Source organism: Thalassophryne amazonica, chromosome 14 (assembly GCF_902500255.1).
Source record: "Thalassophryne amazonica chromosome 14, fThaAma1.1, whole genome shotgun sequence".
Taxonomy (NCBI): domain Eukaryota; kingdom Metazoa; phylum Chordata; class Actinopteri; order Batrachoidiformes; family Batrachoididae; genus Thalassophryne; species Thalassophryne amazonica.
The window spans coordinates 47,425,661-47,446,215 of NC_047116.1; the positions used below are offsets into that span (position 1 = coordinate 47,425,661).

The 20,555-nt window shown below is 40.7% G+C and overlaps 1 protein-coding gene across 1 annotated transcript in view; it reads right to left on the minus strand.

Moving 5' to 3' along the window:
• Positions 1–596: 596 nt before the first annotated feature.
• Positions 597–20,555, minus strand: part of slc4a3 (solute carrier family 4 member 3) — a 147,274-nt gene continuing 127,315 nt past the window's right edge. The window contains exons 19-23 of the mRNA XM_034186203.1: positions 11,727–11,893; positions 11,346–11,599; positions 6,007–6,176; positions 5,325–5,498; positions 597–772 (exon numbers count right to left, since the gene is read on the minus strand). Coding sequence (XP_034042094.1) covers positions 695–772; positions 5,325–5,498; positions 6,007–6,176; positions 11,346–11,599; positions 11,727–11,893 — 843 coding nt within the window. The 3' untranslated portion in view covers positions 597–694. The remainder of the gene's footprint in view (positions 773–5,324; positions 5,499–6,006; positions 6,177–11,345; positions 11,600–11,726; positions 11,894–20,555) is intronic.

Here is a 20,555-nt window from a genome sequence, read left to right on the forward strand (position 1 = left end):
ACTTAACTCCTTGTTTGCACATCATTGCAACATATAGGCAATGGCAGTACTATAAAGGAAGAAGGCAGTTAAACTACAAAAGGCAGTGAGATTCATTTGGGAGGTCTGCACTGTTTGACATTTCATCAAATCACCTGAAATCATCAAATGTGCAGTTCATAAAGCAACGTAAAGCGCAATTTTTCTGTAGTTTGAACAGAAACATGTACAATCAATGAAGATAATCTGAACTCCAAAGCCTGATTTTTTTTTTTTTTTTTCTGGCAAATCCAATTCTTGAAGGGATTAACATTGAATTTCAGTAACATTTCTTATTTTTGTCCAACAGTTTGTTGACAGAATTCAATTGTCATTACTCCCTCTGTAATCACTGCACTTACGCCCAGAACCTGAAGAATGATTAAAGGGAAAGAGGCTAAAATGTCAGACAAAATGTTTCTGTTTAGTATTTTGGATCATCCACGGCCTCCTAAAGACTAATATCTTCAGGGACACAGTAACACAACCACAAAGATACAATGTTGGGTTTGCACTTTGAAAAAGTAGGAGTAAACACACTCTGTTCCCTTTATATTTAACACACACAGTTTGCTCTTCTCACTTTGTCTTCACTGCTGACACATTGCCAACGAGGCTTGCTCTGATTGGTTCGTGCTGGAGGAAGGACACAGCCTGACGGGCTGGGTCCAGTTCATTAAACAAGCATGTGGATCTCGTTGTACTCGTCTCGACCATCTTCATCAAAGTTAGGCGAATCGTCGTCATAATCCAGCTGTGAAAAGAAAAATCTTTCAGTTGTTTTGACTGTGAAAATCAAAGGAATGGTCATGCTTCATAGAGAAGCAAAGACAATTACAAAAATGAAAATGCAATATTCGCGTGAAGGCCTTGTGTCCTGCGTTGCAGTAATGTGTCTAGTCACATACCTATTTGAGATTGGGCAATATTTTCATGAAGGAAGGTCATAATAAGAAAAATGTAACAAGGCAACATCAAACGGCATTCTAGCAATTATCGTGGAGATTAGTTTTGAAGTTTTTATTGGTGAGACTACATTCAGAGGAAAAAAGGCAACAGGAACAATTTGTGTGTAAGTAATGATTTTAATGGTTTTACTAGGAAAAGTGTGGGAAAGACGGTGAAGTTTGAGTGACATGAGCATGAAGGCTACAGTGCTGAAGTAGGAACCTGGCTGAGATCCTCAAGGGATTTATCCTTTCTGCAAATCCCTGTATGGAGAGGTCAGTGCTCATTGTGCACAGACAACATGTTTTGGCTGTTTAACCTTCAAAACTACAGTGATGCAAATACGAGGTCTGTCAATAAAGTAACGGTCCTTTTTATTTTTTTCAAAAACTATATGGATTTGAATCACGTGCGATTACATCAGCCAACCTTGAACCCTTGTGCGCATGCGTGAGTTTTTCCATGCCTGTCGGTTGCGTCATTCGCCTGTGGGCAGGCTTTGAGTGAGCACTGGTCCACCCCTCTCGTATTTTTTTTCATTGTTCAGGAATGGCTCAGAGACTGCTGCTTTGCTTGATCAAAATTTTTTCAAAAACTGTGAGGCACATCCGAGTGGACACCATTCGAGAAATTCAACTGGTTTTCAGTGAAAATTTTAACACCTGATGAGAGATTATGGAGTGTTACTGTCGCTTTAAGGACTCCCCACGGAGCCGCAGGGTGTGCTGCGCCCCAAGCCGCTGTTGTCTGCCTGTTTCGAGCTGAAAACTTCCAAATTTAAGCCTCTGTTGACCCAGGACGTCGTGAGAGAACAGAGAAGTCTCAGAAGAGCTCGGGATCAGCAGTTTATCCGGACATTCCACCGTTAAAGGAGATTTTGTAATGAAAGACGTGCGGACGGATTCGCGCGTCGGCACCCAGCCACTCATCGCGCGGCGCCACAGCAAAACACCTCCATTGGAAGCATTACAGGACAAGTTTGAACATGCCCAGCTGTTAAACAATTTCTCGGATACTCACTCGACTGAAAGCCATCGAAAACCGCCTGAATCTTATGAATGGTTATCAACACGGAGGTGTTTTGCTGTGGCGCCGCACCATGAGTGGCTGGGTGCCGACGCGCCAATCCGTTCGCATGTCTTTCATTACAAAATCTCCTTTAACAGTGGAATGCCTGGATCAACTGCTGATCCCGAGCTCTTCTGAAACTTCTCTGTTCTCTCACGACGTCCTGGGTCAACAGAGGCTTAAATTTGGAAGTTTTCAGCTCAAAACAGGCAGACGGCGGCTCGGAGTGCGGCCCGGAGTGCGGTGCGCCCTGCGGCTCTGTGGGGAGTCCTTAAAGAGACAGTAACACTCCATAATCTCTCATCAGCCGTTAAAATTTTCACCGAAAACCGTCTGAATTTCTCGAATGGTGTCCACTTCGATGTGCCTCACAGTTTCTTTGATAAAGCAAAGCGCCAGTCTCTGAGCCATTACTGAACAATAAAAAAAAAGACGAGAGGGCTGGACCACTCCTCACTCAAACCCTGCCCACAGGCGAATAACACAACCGACAGGCGTGGAAAAACTCATGCATGCACACAAGGGTTTAAGGTTGGCTGATGTAATCGCACGTGATTCAAATCCATATAGTTTTTGAAAAAAATAAAAAGGACCGTTACTTTATTGACAGACTGTTACAGTGTTATTCCAAAACGGAGTAAATTAATTTTTCCCTCAAAATTCTACTCACAACACACCATAATGACTACCGTATCTACCGGGGGTGCGACCTATACTCCGGTGCGATTTATAAATGAAAAATATACCGGTAGGATCTCAATTAATTTACTGTAACAAAACAATTTTACGTGACAGAGTCGATCTATGTTTTAAAATGGCCACCGGAAAAGGAAATGCAATGCATCATGGGCACTGTAGTATGACGGCCATCCTATAGTTCACGCTGGTCGCGATAACCAATCAGAGAACAGAACGTTGGACGCGTATTCCTCACCTCACCCACAGCGTGTGAAGCTGACGAACACAGTGCTTGCTGTTATTCCGGCATGGCGAACAGAACAGCTTCAACCCTTGGATATCAATGTGAGCAGAGTGTTTAAGTTGACGCTGAGAGCTGCGTGGGAGCACTGGGTGAGCGACGGCGGAGGATTAGCATGTGCACTTGGAAGGAGCTGGCGTCGATGATTGTGAAAAGCGTTTGAAGCAGACGAACATGGTGTTTATTCCGGGACGGCTAACAAGACAGCTTCAACCCTTGGATATCAGTGTGAGCAGAGTTGACGCCGAGAGCTGCATGGGAGCACTGAGCGACGGCGGAGGATTAGCGTCTGCACTTGGAAGGAGCTAGATCGACACCGCTGGGTGGTCATGAGCTGCGCAGGTAGGCGCTGCATGGTTCGGCTCGCAATGTGGTCCGCAAAATACAAACATATCGGTAGGTAAAATGCAGCTCATGAGAGGGCACTCGAGGCTTGTGTGACTGTTCCTGCGACTTCTGACTACCATAGAAAAATAAAAATTTTAACGTTACTGATAACATAACAAGACAACGGAGAAGGCCCGAAAAAATGCCACCAAAAAGAAAATCATACTCTGCAGATTACAAGTTGCAACTGGTGAAATATGCATCCAAAAACGGTAGCCGTCACAATATTATCATCTGAACTTTTCATGTTAACATACCTGTATGTCCATGGGACTTATAGTCCAGTGGACCTTATTTATGGTTTATTTTTCTTTATAATGGATAAAGTGGCTGGTGCGACTTATACTCCGGTGCGACTTATTTATGGTTTATTTTTCTTTATAATGGATAAAGTGGCTGGTGCGACTTATACTCCGGTGCGACTTATAGTCAGGAAAATACGGTACATGGAAAAGTTTTTTTGAAATTGTTTCAAATTTATTACAAATAAAAAATGTATTCACACCCTTTGCTCAAAGGTTTGTTGATGTACCTTTGGCAGCAATTACAGCCTCAAGTCTTCGTGAATATTATGCCATAAGCTTGGTGCACCTATCTTTTGGCAGTTTTGCCCATTCCTCTTTGCAGCACCTCTCAGACTCCATCAGGTTGGATGGGGAACGTCGATGCACAGCCATTTTCAGATCTCTCCAGAGATGTTAAATTGGATTCAGGTCAGGGCTCTGGCTGGTCCTCTCAAGAGCATTCACAAAGTTGTCCTGAAGCCACTCCTTTGATATCTTGGCTGTGTGCTTAGGGTCATTGTCCCGCTTAAAGATGAACCGTCACTCCAGTCTGAAGTCAAGAGCGCTCTGGAGCAGGATGTCTCCGTACATTGCTGCATTCATCTTTTCCTCAATCCTGACTAGTCTCTCAGTTCCTGCCACTGAAAAACAATCTCACAGCATGATGCTGTCACCACCACGCTCCACTGTAGGGATGGTGCCTGGTTTCCTCCAAATATGACACCAGGCATTCATGCAAAAAAGTTCAATCTTTGTCTCATCAGACCAGAGGATTTTGTTTCTCCTGGTGTGAGAGTCCTTCAGGACCCTTTTGGCAAACTCCAGGTGGGCTGCCATGTGTCTTTTAGCAAGGCATGGCTTCCATCTGGCCACTCTACCATACAGGCCTGGTTGGTGGATTGTTGCAGAAATGGTGGTCCTTCTGGAAGGTTCCTCACAGGAATGTTTCTGTACCCTTCCCCAGATTTGTGCATCGAGACAATCATGTCTTGGAGGTCTACTGACAATACCTTTGACTTCATGCTTGGTTTGTGGTCTGACATGCACTGTCAACTGGGACCTTATATGTAGGTGGGTGTGTGCTTTTCCAAATAATGCCCACAGTTGGACTCCCAATAAAGTTGTAGAAAGATCTCAAGGATGATCAGTGGAAACAGGGTACGCCTGAGCTCAGTTTTGAGCTTCATGCAAAGGTTGTGAATACTTACGTACAGTCGACTTATTAGCCTTTTTATTTTAATAAATTTGTAAAAAATCTAAAAAAAAAAATACTTTTTACACATCATCATTATGGGGTACTGTGTGCAGAAATTTGAGGGGAAAAAATTAATTCAATCCATTTTGGAATAAGGCTGTAACATAACAAAATGTGGAAAAAAGTGAAGCTCTGTAAATACTTTCCGGATTGCACTCTAGATACCTTTGGGTCACTTTGAATCATTTCAAATAGAAATCAGATGAGAATATGATCAGAAATTCCAGTCCTGAAATTCCATTGATGCAGGTTACTGAGAATTAAAAACATGAGACCATCGCAATATGAAATCAGCTGTATAGTTTTTTGTATCTGCAGGCTGTGTGGGACGTGATCTGTGGCATATTTTCAAACAATTCTGGAACCTCTCTGCTTTCTGACCTACCGCCTGCAGCTCACGTTCCTCAAAAATCCTGGAGAGGACGAGGCGGCGCAGGGGCACCGTCATGATGAGGATGAAGGGGAAAGCCAAGGAGGCCACAGTGGACTTAACCACCCACAGGGCCACGATGCACGCCAGCTGGATGATAGTGAACAAGTTCATACGCCATGTCTTCACCTGAAGCAGAGCACATGTGCCAGTTAATAGGGAGAAGTATAAAGCACAGCTCATTCAGGCTGGCAATCAGGGCATATAAATGACATATTATATGTCCCCATTCCCATGTGCTCCACTGCTAAAAGAAACTTTTGCTTGTCTGGAGCGCTATCTAGTGGAACAATCTGATTAAATGTTGGCAAAATGCAAGTTCAAACTTAACTTTCTGTTTTAATTTTATGAATTGTTTTAAATTTGTTTCACCACTACAGACAAACAATTTAGCACTCTTAAAGGGGTCACATTGCGTAAAATTTGCATGTAAAACCTATAAGTTAAAATTTGGCTTTAAAACGAGAAATCACATTTGCGCTTTACTGTGCACAAGTATCGCTAAGGGGAGTGGCAAGTAGCAGCACCCAGGTATAGTATTACCCCTTTAAGAATACTCCCATTCCAAATGGTTCATTATTTTTTCTTGATCACTACACATGGTACTCGCTTACAATTAACAACTTTGGAGTTTTACCTTGGTGACGTAGATGTGGTCAGGGTGATGCTTTGCCGGTGTGACCATGAGTGTGATGCGTTCATAAAGCTGGATGCCAGTCAGAGAGGTGATGCCCATGTACAAAAAAATACCAAAGAGCACAGCCAGAGGGATGAGGCGGAGCACGTCCGTCATCACCATAGACATACCTGATGGTTAGAAAGAGGTTAAAGGTGAAATATTAAACACATGAACAACAATTTGGAACTGTGGAGAGAATTTTTTGTATTAAAAGAAAATGTCTGTTACAAAACAGTAACATTTTTATAAGTAGTCAGTGGGCTGTATGTTTTCTTAATTCTGATCAGATGAAGAGAAGCTCAACACATGTACTGTATATCCAAAATGTTTAAAAATGTACTTAAAGGGGTTACCCTTTATGGCAACACTTTATTTTACAGTACCCTTAATACATAGTATCTACCACACACACAATGTATTAGTCTGTGTAATAATCTGTAATTACTTGTACTCACTTGTACATCCATAATGGAATAATGTGTACTAGTGTTTTGTAGGTACATAATGTAATAAAAGAGTATTGTTACAAATGTGTACTAAGAGATTTTTGGTACATATAGTAATAACGCATTACTGTTACAAATGTGTATTTACACATTACAGTTACATGATGTAACAAGATGTACTAGTTGCATGTACTTATAGTTGTTTATTCATATGTATTAAAGCTCTTGTTCCCAAGGTCGCCTTGCATTGTTTTGTACTACACACTACTGTATTGGGAAGGTTTCACCCCTATATGTATGTATATATGTACATTATATGTACATCACATAACATTGTGTACTTACATTAAAGAACATGCACCTGTTGTGGTCCTACCTCTTGGTACATGTCCTTAATTTTCAGATTTGGTTGGGTTATCGCATTACCATCACTCAATTTACCCCCTGTACTACATGTACTGTAGTCATTTATTACTTTAATATACAGTGGACCTAGTTCTGTAAAATAAAGTGTATCTTCTCTGTAATTACATTGTAATAACCACAAATTACAATGACTACAGCTCTTGAGTTGGGCAAATCAAAACTGCTTTATAATCTAGTATAGTACATGTACCAGAAACTGTAGTACTGTATTATTACCTTTAAATACAATGGATTGAGTACTGTAAAATAAAGTGTATCTCTTCTGTACTTACACTGTAACATCAAACCACAGATTAAAATGACTAAATGGAACATCAAACCACAGATTACTGTGACAGTCTTTAATATGGCAAATCAAAGTACCTTATTATGCAATTTACTACATGTACCACAGACTCTAGTACTTTGTTCGCATTGCCGGTAGTAAGTCAAACCTGTTTCCAGTGCACGTTGGCCTCCGCCAGGGCTGCCCTTTCTCACCGGTTCTGTTCATTATTTTTATGGACAGAATTTCTAGGCGCTGCCAGGGTGTAGAGGGGGTCTGGTTTGGGAACCACAGAATCTCGTCTCTGCTGTTTGCGGATGATGTGGTTCTGTTGGCTTCGTCAAATCAGGACCTTCAGCGTGCACTGGGGCGGTTTGCAGCCGAGTGTGAGGCATCCGGGATAAAAAGCACCTCCAAATCCGAGGCCATGGTTCTCGACCGGAAAAAGGTGCTTTGCCCTCTTCAGGTCGGTGGAGTGTCCTGGCCTCAAGTGGAGGAGTTTAAGTATCTCGGGGTCTTGTTCATGAGTGAGGGACGGATGGAGCGTGAGATCGATAGACGGATCGGTGCAGCATCTGCAGTGATGCAGTCGCTGTATCGGACTGTCATGGTGAAGAGAGAGCTGAGTAGGGGGACAAAGCTCTCGATTTACCAATCGATCTACATTCCGATCCTCACCTATGGTCATGAAATTTGGCTCATGACCGAAAGAACGAGATCGCGGGTACAAGCGGCCAAGATAAGTTTCCTCCGCAGGGTGGCTGGGCGCTCCCTTAGAGATAGGGTGAGGAGCTCGGTCACTCGGGAGGAGCTCGGAGTCGAGCCGCTGCTCCTCCACATCGAAAGGAGTCGGGCATCTTTTCCGGATGCCCCCTGGACGCCTCGCTGGAGAGATGTTCCGGGCACGTCCCATTGGGAGGAGGCCCCGGGGAAGACCCAGGACACGCTGGAAGGATTACATCTCTCGGCTGGCTTGGGAACGCCTTGGGGTTCCCCCGGAGGAGCTGGGGGAGGTGTGTGTGGATCGGGAGGTCTGGGCGGCTTTGCTTGAGCTGCTGCCCCCGTGACCCGACTCCGGATAAAGCGGAAGAGAATGGATGGATGGATAAACTGAATTGACTTAAGCAAAGGTACTGCATCAGTTTTGCCAAAAGCTTGGTGATACACAAGCGGAAACCATTCGGACAATTCTGCAGGCTTTTGTTGATGAAGCCATGAGCATAATGCAAATAAGAGTGGTATAACCTCTTCAAAAATGGGCACACATCAGTGGAGGGTGAAGTATGTTCTGGTAGGCCATCCACTAACTTGGAAAGCAAGTTTCAGTCATCGCAATGGAAACATTGAATATCACCAAAACCGAAAAAAAGTGTAGCAAAGAGAAGGCCAAGATATTAATAAAGAGTATTATCCGGAGGTCCTACGCAGTGGTGGGCACAGTTCCGATAATACGATAACCAATAATTAACGAAGATAAAGTTTTCATTATCGGATTACCTTTTCAGATAACTTTGAGAACCATTATCTGACTAATTATCTTCCGAATAATTTTTGTCCGATAATTGTTAGACCGAAAATTTTGGTAAACAAAGGTGAACAGATGTGTAGTTCTACCCTCAGCAAACAGAGGAGAACTGCTTCTAGAAGAAACCGCTCTATCCTCTGCAGGCAAACGAGAACTGGTCACCAAACAAACAAAAAAAAAGCTAATTTCTTTTAACCCCATACTGATACGTGGCCAATATCACCCAAGTCATCCAGAGGCATACACTTATAATTTATGGTTCAAATTTTAACCAAACTTATTTCGGACAAGTTATTTAAATTAAGGTCATGTCTGAAGTTTTATAAAGCGAAAATATATGTACCGTATTTTCCGGACTATAAGTCGCACCGGAGTATAAGTCGCACCAGCCACTTTATCCATTATAAAGAAAAACAAACCATAAATAAGTCGCACCGGAGTATAAGTCGCACCAGCCACTTTATCCATTATAAAGAAAAATAAACCATAAATAAGGTCCACTGCACTATAAGTCCCATGGACATACAGGTATGTTAACATGAAAAGTTCAGATGATAATATTGTGACGGCTACCGTTTTCGGATGCATATTTCACCAGTCGCAACTTGTAATCTGCAGAGTATGATTTTCTTTTTGGTGGCATTTTTTCGGGCCTTCTCCGTTGTCTTCTTAAGTTATCAGTAACGTTAAAATTTTTATTTTTCTATGGTAGTCAGAAGTCGCAGGAACAGTCACACAAGCCTCGAGTGCCCTCTCGTGAGCTGCATTTTACCTACCGATATGTTTGTATTTTGCGGACCACATTGCGAGCCGAACCATGCAGCGCCTACCTGCACAGCTCATGACCACCCAGCGGTGTCGATCCAGCTCCTTCCAAGTGCAGACGCTAATCCTCCGCCGTCGCTCAGTGCTCCCATGCAGCTCTCAGCGTCAACTCTGCTCACACTGATATCCAAGGGTTGAAGCTGTCTTGTTAGCCGTCCCGGAATAAACACCATGTTCGTCTGCTTCAAACGCTTTTCACAATCATCGACGCTAGCTCCTTCCAAGTGCACACGCTAATCCTCCGCCGTCGCTCACCCAATGCTCCCACGCAGCTCTCAGCGTCAACTTAAACACTCTGCTCACACTGATATCCAAGGGTTGAAGCTGTTCTGTTCGCCATGCCGGAATAACAGCAAGCACCGTGTTCGTCAGCTTCACACGCTGTGGGTGAGGTGAGGAATACGCATCCAAAGTTCTGTTCTCTGATTGGTTATCGCGACCAGCGTGAACTATAGGATGGCCGTCATACTACAGTGCCCATGATGCATTGCATTTCCTTTTCCGGTGGCCATTTTAAAACATAGATCGACTCTGTCACGTAAAATTGTTTTGTTACAGTAAATTAATTGAGATCCTACCGGTATATTTTTCATTTATAAGTCGCACCGGAGTATAGGTCGCACCCCCGGCCAAAACATGTAAAAAAGTGCGACTTATAGTCCGGAAAATACGGTATATATGTTTTAGTTTTAAAGTAACGCATTGATTTTTAAGGTTTTAGTGTGGACATGCTGTGTCCAGGTGCATTATGGGTGATAGGGTAATCTCAGTACATTCACGACAGGAGAAATGCATTTCAGACACTCTGATCAGGCTTCACGGACAACAACCTTAAACTCTAGTGAATATATTCTCTGGGTTTATAGATGTTGTTATTGTGTTTGCGTTTATTAAATTCCATGCATCTTAAACGTAGCAAGTAGCAACACAGATTATCTGGAATTTTGTGTTTGCAAGTTTTCAAGGTCTCTACTGCCATCTACTGGCCAGTAATGTTCATAGCAGTATTTAAACTGAAGCTGGGCTGATATTTTTAATCACTGTACTCGGTTCCAGCTCAAACTGTACCACAGAACCGCACAGTGTAAAAGTTCAGAGCGCACGATTTATGTTCTCACACACATTGTACATTCAAAAACCACACATCGGACTCGTGTTTCCAGAAGCAAAACGTAAACAGTAGCTTTTTTTCAAACTTAATTTACAAAAACTCTCAATGGGAGACATCAACGTTAAAAAAAAAAACAAAAAAAACATTACAAGACAGGTCTGAGGTGTTTGCACATGCACAGTTGTGAGTTTGGACACTTGTAGCACTTCAGCATTGTGATACTCTCACGACGGCCAACCAGAATATCAAACAGGTTTGCTTTTCATCTGACCATACGATTGACACCGAAATAGATCCTTATTATAGTCATGCAAGTGTCAAGGTACTTTTAGTCATGAAGTGGACACAGGTGGAGTGACCTTCAGACAGAACCTGAGGTTATGTCACTATTATTTTATTTTTATCAGCTCCATCAGGACTCACACAACTTAAAGAGTTGGAAGTATTGATACTATTGATGATTCATAATCTGGTATATAATTTTTTTTTAAAGATAGTGTTGATTGGAGTGTGACATGTTCTTGAAGAGAAACTAAACTGTCTTATAATGTTTAAGGTCAAACTGCAAGTCCACATATGTTTAAAAAGATAATGGATCTTTCAGTTTGCATCTTGTATATATCAAGCTGACATCCAAATGTTATTTGATTATATTAGTTTTGGTTCTGCACTGTCAACTAACCAACACTTTCCTCTTACCAACGAGCACAGATACGAGAAGCCCGGTCAGCCTTTGCTCTTTCACCTCCTGGATCATGGGCTTTTCCCCGGGTGCTGTGGCCTTGCTCATGACTGTGAGGGCGTTGACATGGGTGACCGAGCGCACAGTGGCAGCGGTGAGCCACGGTAGGCCAAACAGCGGACAGATGGCACCCAGAATGACAATGAGCAGCAGGTCCAGGTGGAAGCCTGACCCTTTGATCAGGCGGCGCTCCTTCTTACTGACGATCAGCCTGAGAGGTGGATGAAACAGATGACAGAGTGGTAGAAGATGTTCATTCTCCTTCATTATTTTACTATTCAGCAATCACTTGAATTCACAGCCTGCTGCACATTATGTAACAACAGTAATGTACATACGATGTAATCTGAGTTTCCATGAAGATCAGGATGAAGACCAGAAGGGCGGGCACAATCGATGCTCCCATCATCCAAGTGGGAAAAGGCTGCTTGTCACCGAAGGGACTGATGAACCAGCCTCTCTTGTCAGGGGACGTGACAGAAAAGCCTGACGGCACATTAAGTTTCTGAAAATGAATTAGACAGAAACTGTGTTGAAATTTTAAATGCTAATGCAAAAGCCAACTAGAAGGGAAGGTCAAAGAGGGCAATGCCTGCACCTTACACAATATGTTTAACCACTTCATCGCTGACTAACACAAAGACATGTTAAACCACAAACCCACCATGTTTCATCCATAGTGACTAGAATCTGATTGAGGCAAACGTGTATGACTTTGGTCTTGAACTTTCAAGGTCACCCAAGCTCACAGTTCATGTGACCAATAGAAAGGTGATAGGAGTTCATCATAGTGTGTCACATGAACCATCTTCAACCAATTCCAATTGCATTTATCGATTAGTTTGACCACCGGGTCAAAGGTCATATCACCAACACGACTGTGCTTGCTATGATTTTATATTTATGTTTCTTAGCAGCCATAGGTGTATCTTTAATCAGTTCTTCAAAATAGCCATTCTAAATTTGTTCGACCTTTCAAGGTCACTCAACGTCAAAGGGTATGGGACCAACAAAAAAGGCAACATATGACTGTATGTTAGTATTTTACAGCAGCCACAGGTTTATCTTGAACCAATTCCATAAAATAGGAATCAACAGGAAGGAATCAAAGGTCCGTCTTTAACAAAATAATCAAAATATCCATTCTACATGTACCACTACTACTACTGCTACTACACACACACACACACACACACACACACACACACACACACACACACACATACACACACACACACACATATCTATATACATAAAGAGCTATGTCTGTCTGTCTGTCTGTCCGGGATAAACTCCCAAACTATAATATATAGCCCTAAAAACTATATATATATATATATACTCAACAAAAATATAAACGCAACACTTTTGGTTTTGCTCCCATTTTGTATGAGATGAACTCAAAGATCTAAAACTTTTTCCACATACACAATATCACCATTTCTCTCAAATATTGTTCACAAACCAGTCTGAATCTGTGATAGTGAGCACTTCTCCTTTGTTGAGATAATCCATCCCACCTCACAGGTGTGCCATATCAAGATGCTGATTAGACACCATGATTAGTGCACAGGTGTGCCTTCGACTGCCCACAATAAAAGGCCACTCTGAAAGGTGCAGTTTTGTTTTATTGGGGGGGGGATACCAGTCAGTATCTGGTGTGACCACCATTTGCCTCATGCAGTGCAACACATCTCCTTCGCATCATCCGTGAAGAGAACACCTCTCCAACGTGCCAAACGGCAGCAAATGTGAGCATTTGCCCACTCAAATCGGTTACAACGACGAACTGGAGTCAGGTCGAGACCCCGATGAGGACGACGAGCATGCAGATGAGCTTCCCTGAGACAGTTTCTGACAGTTTGTGCAGAAATTCTTTGGTTATGCAAACCGATTGTTCCAGTAGCTGTCCGAGTGGATGGTCTCAGATGATCTTGGAGGTGAACATGCTGGATGTGGAGGTCCTGGGCTGGTGTAGTTACACGTGGTCTGCGGTTGTGAGGCTGGTTGGATGTACTGCCAAATTCTCTGAAACGCCTTTGGAGACGGCTTATGGTAGAGAAATGAACATTCAATACACGAGCAACAGTTCTGGTTGACATTCCTGCTGTCAGCATGCCAATTGCACGCTCCCTCAAATCTTGCGACATCTGTGGCATTGTGCTGTGTGATAAAACTGCACCTTTCAGAGTGGCCTTTTATTGTGGGCAGTCGAAGGCACACCTGTGCACTAATCATGGTGTCTAATCAGCATCTTGATATGGCACACCTGTGAGGTGGGATGGATTATCTCAACAAAGGAGAAGTGCTCACTATCACAGATTCAGACTGGTTTGTGAACAATATTTGAGAGAAATGGTGATATTGTGTATGTGGAAAAAGTTTTAGATCTTTGAGTTCATCTCATACAAAATGGGAGCAAAACCAAAAGTGTTGCGTTTATATTTTTGTTGAGTGTATATTCTGAATCATGACATGGGGAACAATTTTTTTTTAAAAGTTGAACTGAAAATTACCCCCAAAATAGCCATTTATGTAAGACCATACAGTGTTGTACCATGTGCGATAAACTCCCAAACTATAATACGAGGTCTGTTAGAAAAGTATCCGACCTTTTTATTTTTTCAAAAACCATATGGATTTGAATCACGTGTGATTGCATCAGCCAAGCTTGAACCTTTGTGCGTATGCATGAGTTTTTTCACGCCTGTCGGTTGCGTCATTCGCCTGTGAGCAGGCATTGTGTGAGCAGTGGTCCACCTCTCTCGTCGGATTTTTATTGCGAATAAATGTCTGAACAATTTGGAGCTTTGCTGCATCAATTTTTTCCAGAAACTGTGAGAGACCTCCAGGTGGTAACCATTCAGAAAATTCAAATGGCTTTGAGGGACGATTTTATGGGGATTACACAGATTAAGGAGTGCTCCAGCCAGTTTAAAGACCGCCCACAGCTGCTGAGGGGTGGACCACTGCTCACACAAAGACTGCTCACAGGCGAATGACGCAACCGACAGGCGTGAAAAAACTCACGCATGCGCACGAAGGTTCAAGCTTGGCTGATGCAATCACACGTGATTCAAATCCATATGGTTTTTGAAAAAAATTAAAAGGTTGGATACTTTTCTAACAGACCGCGTATGTAGCCCTAAAAACTATATATATTGTGAAACCTCATGACATGGGGAACAACCTGGTACCATTTTTTTTAAGATGAACTGAAAATTACCCCCAAAATAGCCAGCTGTGGGTATGACCAGGCAGATTGAAATTTCCAGCCCTGTATATGTGTTGGCCATCTCTGTTTATTTAATCCCTTTCTACAGCACACTCAGCACAGCACAGCCACAGCACACTCAGCAAAACAACAGCATGTTTAGGCTGAGGCTGTGGGTAAGACCAGGCAGATTTAAATTTCCAGCCCTGTATATGTGTTTGCCATCTCTGTTTATTTAATCCCTTTCTTTATTTAATCCCTTTCTACTTTATGTTCTCAACTGTTAAGCACCTGACTGTCCTGTACAACCCAGTTTGCCTTCCTGTCTGAATACATTCATTTTATGTTTGTAAAATTGCAATGTAAAAACAATGAAATACATCACTACCTCAATTTTGATTCATTGTAAAGGCTATGTCTGTCTGTCTGTCCGTGATAAACTCCTAAACTATAATATGTAGCCCTAAAAACTATATATATTCTGAATCATGACATGGGGAACAAACTGGTACAATTTTTTTAAAAGTTGAACTGAAAATTACCCCCAAAATAGCCATTTATGTAAGACCATACAGTGTTGTACCATGTGCGATAAACTCCCAAACTCTAATGTGTAGCCCTAAAAACTATATATATTCTGAATCTTCATGACATGGGGAACAAACTAGTACCATTTTTTTAAAAGCTGAACTGAAAATTACCCCCAAAATAGCCAGCTGTGGGTGTGAGCAGGTAGATTCAAATTCCCAGCCCTGTATATGTGTTGTCATCTCTGTTTATTTAATCCCTTTCTACAGCACAATCAGCACAACACAGCCACAGCACACTTAGCAAAACAACAACATGCTTATGCTGAGGCTGTGGGTATGACCAGGCAGATTCAAATTTCCAGCCCTGTATATGTGTTGGCCATCTCTGTTTATTTAATCCCTTTCTTCAGCTACTTTATGTTCTCAACTGTTAAGCACCTGACTGTCCTGTACAACCCAGTTTGCGTTCCTGTCTGAATACGTTCATTTTTTGTTTGTAAAATTGCAATGTAAAAACAGTGAAATACACCACTACCTCAATTTTGATTCACTGATATTTACATTTACTGCTACCTACCTTTTGTGTGTAATTTTGTTCATTGTTGTTGTTGTAAATTTGATTGCAATACAAAGTCTGCATGAAGGACTTCAAATTTGTTTGTCTTTTAACCAAGTATTTCAACATAGTTTGGGGAGTCCACCTCTTATAGTTCTGCTGGACAAACTTTAGCCCATTAACTATAATAGCATTACAAAAACAAAACAAAACATTTTAATCAAAACAATTGTTTTGATTAAAATGATTGGCATTTGGCTTATGTCTAAAACAGATTAACCCAGGCAGCACTGGGTACCCCAGCTAGTATATATATATATATATATATATGAGCTGAGTTAACCGTTCTCCAACGCATGGGTAATGGAGAAGAATTTTAGCCATGTCATTGTATATTTCATGTCACTTTAGGTAAGTTGTTAGAATAAGTTGCATTGCATTGTGTGTATGTTGTCATCATTAATTTTCATAGAACAATTTGTGACATTCATGAGACTCATGTGAATGATGATAAAAAGCTGATACCATGTCATATTACTGCAATGCTCTGGCATGCCGTACACAGCAGGTATATTTTAATTGAAAAAATGTGTGCCTTAAACAGTGGTGGGCACAGTTCTGAAAATCCGATAACCGATAATTATCGAAGATAATGTTATCATTATCGGATTATCTTTTTAGATAACTTTAAAAAACATTATCGGACTAATTATCTTCCGATACATTTTTGCCCAATAATTTTTAGACTGTTAATGTGGTCAACAAAGCTGAAAAGCTACAAACATTTATAAAATTTAAAATCAGTTGAGCATCTATCTGTTAAATGTTTGAGATTTACAGTTCTACCCTCTGCAAACAGAGGAGAGCTGTTTCTAGAAGAAACTGCTCTATCCTCTGCAAAGGAGGATAGAGCAGAGCAAAGGAGAACTAGTCACAAAAAAACTAATTTATTTTAATCTCATACTGATACGTGGGCAATATCACTCAAGTCATCCAGAGGCATACATTTTTAACTTTATGGTTCAAATTCTAACCAAACTAATTTCGGACAAGTTATTTAAATTAACGTCATGTCTGAAGTTTTATAAAGTGAAAATATCAGATACATGTTTTAGTTTTAAAGTAATGCTCTAATTTTTAAGGTTTAATGTGGACATATTGTGTCCAGGTGCATTATGAGTAGGATAGGGTAATCTCAGTACGTTCACGACAGGAGAAATGCATATCAGACACTCTGATCAGGCTCCATGGACAACAGCATTAAACTCTAGTACCTAAAACTCTCGTGAATATATTCTCTGGGTTTATAGACATTGTTATTGTGTTTGTGTTTATTAAATTCCACGCATCTTAAATGTAGCATACATGGATTATCTGGAATTTTGTTTTGGCAGGGTTAGGGTTAGGGTTTTTTACAATCTCTACTGCCATCTACTGGCCAGTAGTGTTCATGGCAGTAGTGTTCATGCATGGCATTCAAACTGAAGCTGGGCTGATCTTTTCAATCACTGTCCTCGGTTCCAGTTCAAACTATACCACAGAACCGCACAGTGTAAAAGTGCAGAGCGCCCGATTTATGTTCTCACACACACTGTACGTTCAAAAACCACACGTCGGACTCGTGTTTCCAGAAGCAAAATGTAAACAGAAGCTTTTTTCAAATTCAATTTACATTTCTTATTTTTTTACAAAAACTCTCGATGGGAGACATCAAACTTAAAAAAAAAAAAATGACAAGACAGGTCTGCAGTGTTTGCACATGCACAGTGCGAGAGGTTGGATGCTTGTAGCTCTTCAGCAGCGGGATACCCTCATGACGGCCGACCAGAATATCAAACAGTTTTGATTTTCTTCTGACCATACAATCGCCGATCAGGAGGTGGTCGTGAGATATTAAATGCAGCTCGTTACTCCATATATACTAAACTATGCAGGACGCACGATTAATCTGAAACTCAGTGCGATCCAAAAAATTCTCGCACAAATGAAAAATCAGCTGACAAAGGGCCAAAACTCGCACAGTGTAAATCTAGCTTAAGTACTGAATGTCCGGCATCAGCAGCTCATGGTAGTGTTCTATATATTTTTGACACCGGTTATATCAGACGGTTATCTAATTAGAACTTGCCTTTTTTTTTTTTTTTTGAAAATGCCTGTTTTTACAAATAAAAAATGGAATATTTTACAAAAGCACATCTATCTGTAAACACCAATATACAACACACGTCACATTAACGTGTTGGTTTACATAATGGATGACTCAACCAAATCAGTGTTAGCAGAGGCACATTGTACCCAGAATCCTTTGCAATCTGTCTGTGTTTGTTACAAAACTTCAGAAATAGTGCATTATCTGTAACTTCCGATACATTTTTGGGTGGTTTATCGTTTTATCTTTATCAAAGATAACTTTTCAGTTATCTGATTATCTGTTATCAAAGTTAATTTTTTGGTTATCTGTGCCCACCACTGGCTGTGCATAGTGAACATGCACACACAAACACACACACACACACATGCACACACGCACATGTGGTCAGCTTTATATATTAGATACATACAGCAGCACATTCTAGATTGGGTAGTGTTTATAAAATAGGTAGTTGACATTTTTCAAGGTCCAGAATGTTTTTAGAACCTTAGACTTGAAACAACAACAGTTTTTAGAGGAAGAACTCAACCCTTTTATTTCCTGTAAATTATGTATTTTTTAATGTTAATATTGCTGTCTTAATGCATTTATAAAGTGTTCAGTTCTTGTTATCATACATACACTTTTATTATTAACATTATTACAACCCCAATTCCAATGAAGTTGGGACGTTGTGTAAAATGTAAATAAAAACAGAATACAATGATTTGCAAATCCTCTTCAACCGATATTCAATTGAATACACGGTAACACTTTATTTTACAGTACTGTCTGTAATCTATCTGTCTTGTGGAGTGCCGCAGGGGTTCTGTCCTTGGGCGATTCATTCTGCCATTGGGGTCAATTATAACCCCGCACAACCTGTCCTTTCATTGTTATGCAGATGATCTGCAAATCTATCTGCCTGTGATGACTAATGGAGTGATGCTTTGTCATCATTATTTAATTGTATTCATGATGTAAAGCAGTGGCTGTCCCAAAACTTCCTTTACCTGAATGATGGTAAAACTGAGATCATGGTGTTTGAGCACTCTGGCATACAAAATGTGGTAACACCAAATTTTGGTGCTTTGGCTAACTATGTAAAACCAGCTGTCAAGAATTTGGGAGTGATATTTGACAGCTGTTTGAGGTTTGATCAACAGATAACTCTGTTGTCAAAGCTAGTTTTTTCCAACTTCGCCTTTTGGCTAAAATAAAGCACTTTCTCAGTAGACGTGATCTTGAGACAGCCATTCATGCTTTCATCAGCTCCAGACTTGATTATTGTAATGCACTTTATTCGGGCATTAATCATTCGTCTCTTGCACATCTCCAGTTGGTGCAGAATGCTGCTGCTCGTCTTTACAAACACTTTTAGCCGTGAACATATACGCCCGTCCTGTACTCACTCCACTGGCTTCCAGTTTGTTTTAGAATTGATTTTAAAATTTTAATGTTTGTTTTTAAAGCTATTTATGGCCTTGCACCTCCCTACTTGTCTGAAATTTTAACTGCGCACCTACAGTAGGACATTAAGGGCGTCTGGCCAGCTTTACCTTAGATGTTCCAAGGTCAAGATATAAACGCTGGGGTGATCATGCTTTCGCAGTAGCTGGCCCCAGACTGTGGAATGAGCTACCTCCTGAGTTACGTACTATTCCTGACCTAGCACTTTTTAAATCTAAGCTAAAGACTTATTTATTTATACTGGCTTTTAACACTTAGTGGAGAGGTGACATGTTCTGTTATTTTTATGTTCTTTTTTATATGTGTTGTTTAAAATTTAGTCTATATGTGTTTTATTTTTGTGAATTTATGTTTTTAATGTTAAGCACTTTGGACACCAGTCAGTGCTGTAAGGTGCTTTATAAATAAATGTGATTGATTGATTGAATGTTGAGTACCCTTAATACATAGTACCTACCACACATACAATATATTAGTCTATGTAACAATCTGTAATTACTTGTACCTAGTTGTATATCCTAATGGAATAATGTGTACTAATGTTTGTAGGGTACATATGTAATAAAAGAGTATTGTTACAACTGCGTATTAAGAGATTGTTGGTACATATAGTAATAATGCATTCTTGTTACAAATGTGTATTGTACACATTACAGCTACATGATGTAACAGATGTACTAGTTGCATGTACTTATAGTTGTTTATTCAAACGTATTAAAGCTCTTGTTTCCAAGGTTGCCTGGCATTGTTTTGTACTATACACTAACTACATGGGAAGGTTTCGCCCCTATATGTATGTATGTACATCACATAACATTGTGTACTTACATTAAGAACATGCACCTGTTGCAGCCCTACCTCTTGGTACATGTCCTTAATTTTCAGATTTGGTTGGGTTATCGCATTACCATCACTCAAATTACCCCCTGTACTACATGTACTGTAGTCATGTATTACTTTTATATACAATGGACCAAGTACTGTAAAATAAAGTGTATCCTCTCTGTAATTACATTGTAATAACCACAAATTACAATAACTACAGCTCTTGAGTTGGGCAAATCAAAACTGCTTTATTACTTTGTATAGTACATGTACTAAAGACTTGTATTTTGTTATTACCTTTAAATACAATGGATCAAGTACTGTAAAATAAAGTGTATCTCTTCTGTATTTACATTGTACTACAAACCTCATATTATCATGAGCAAGACCGGAATGGTGTTAACTATACAGTAAGCGTACCATATGACCCAGTATACTACA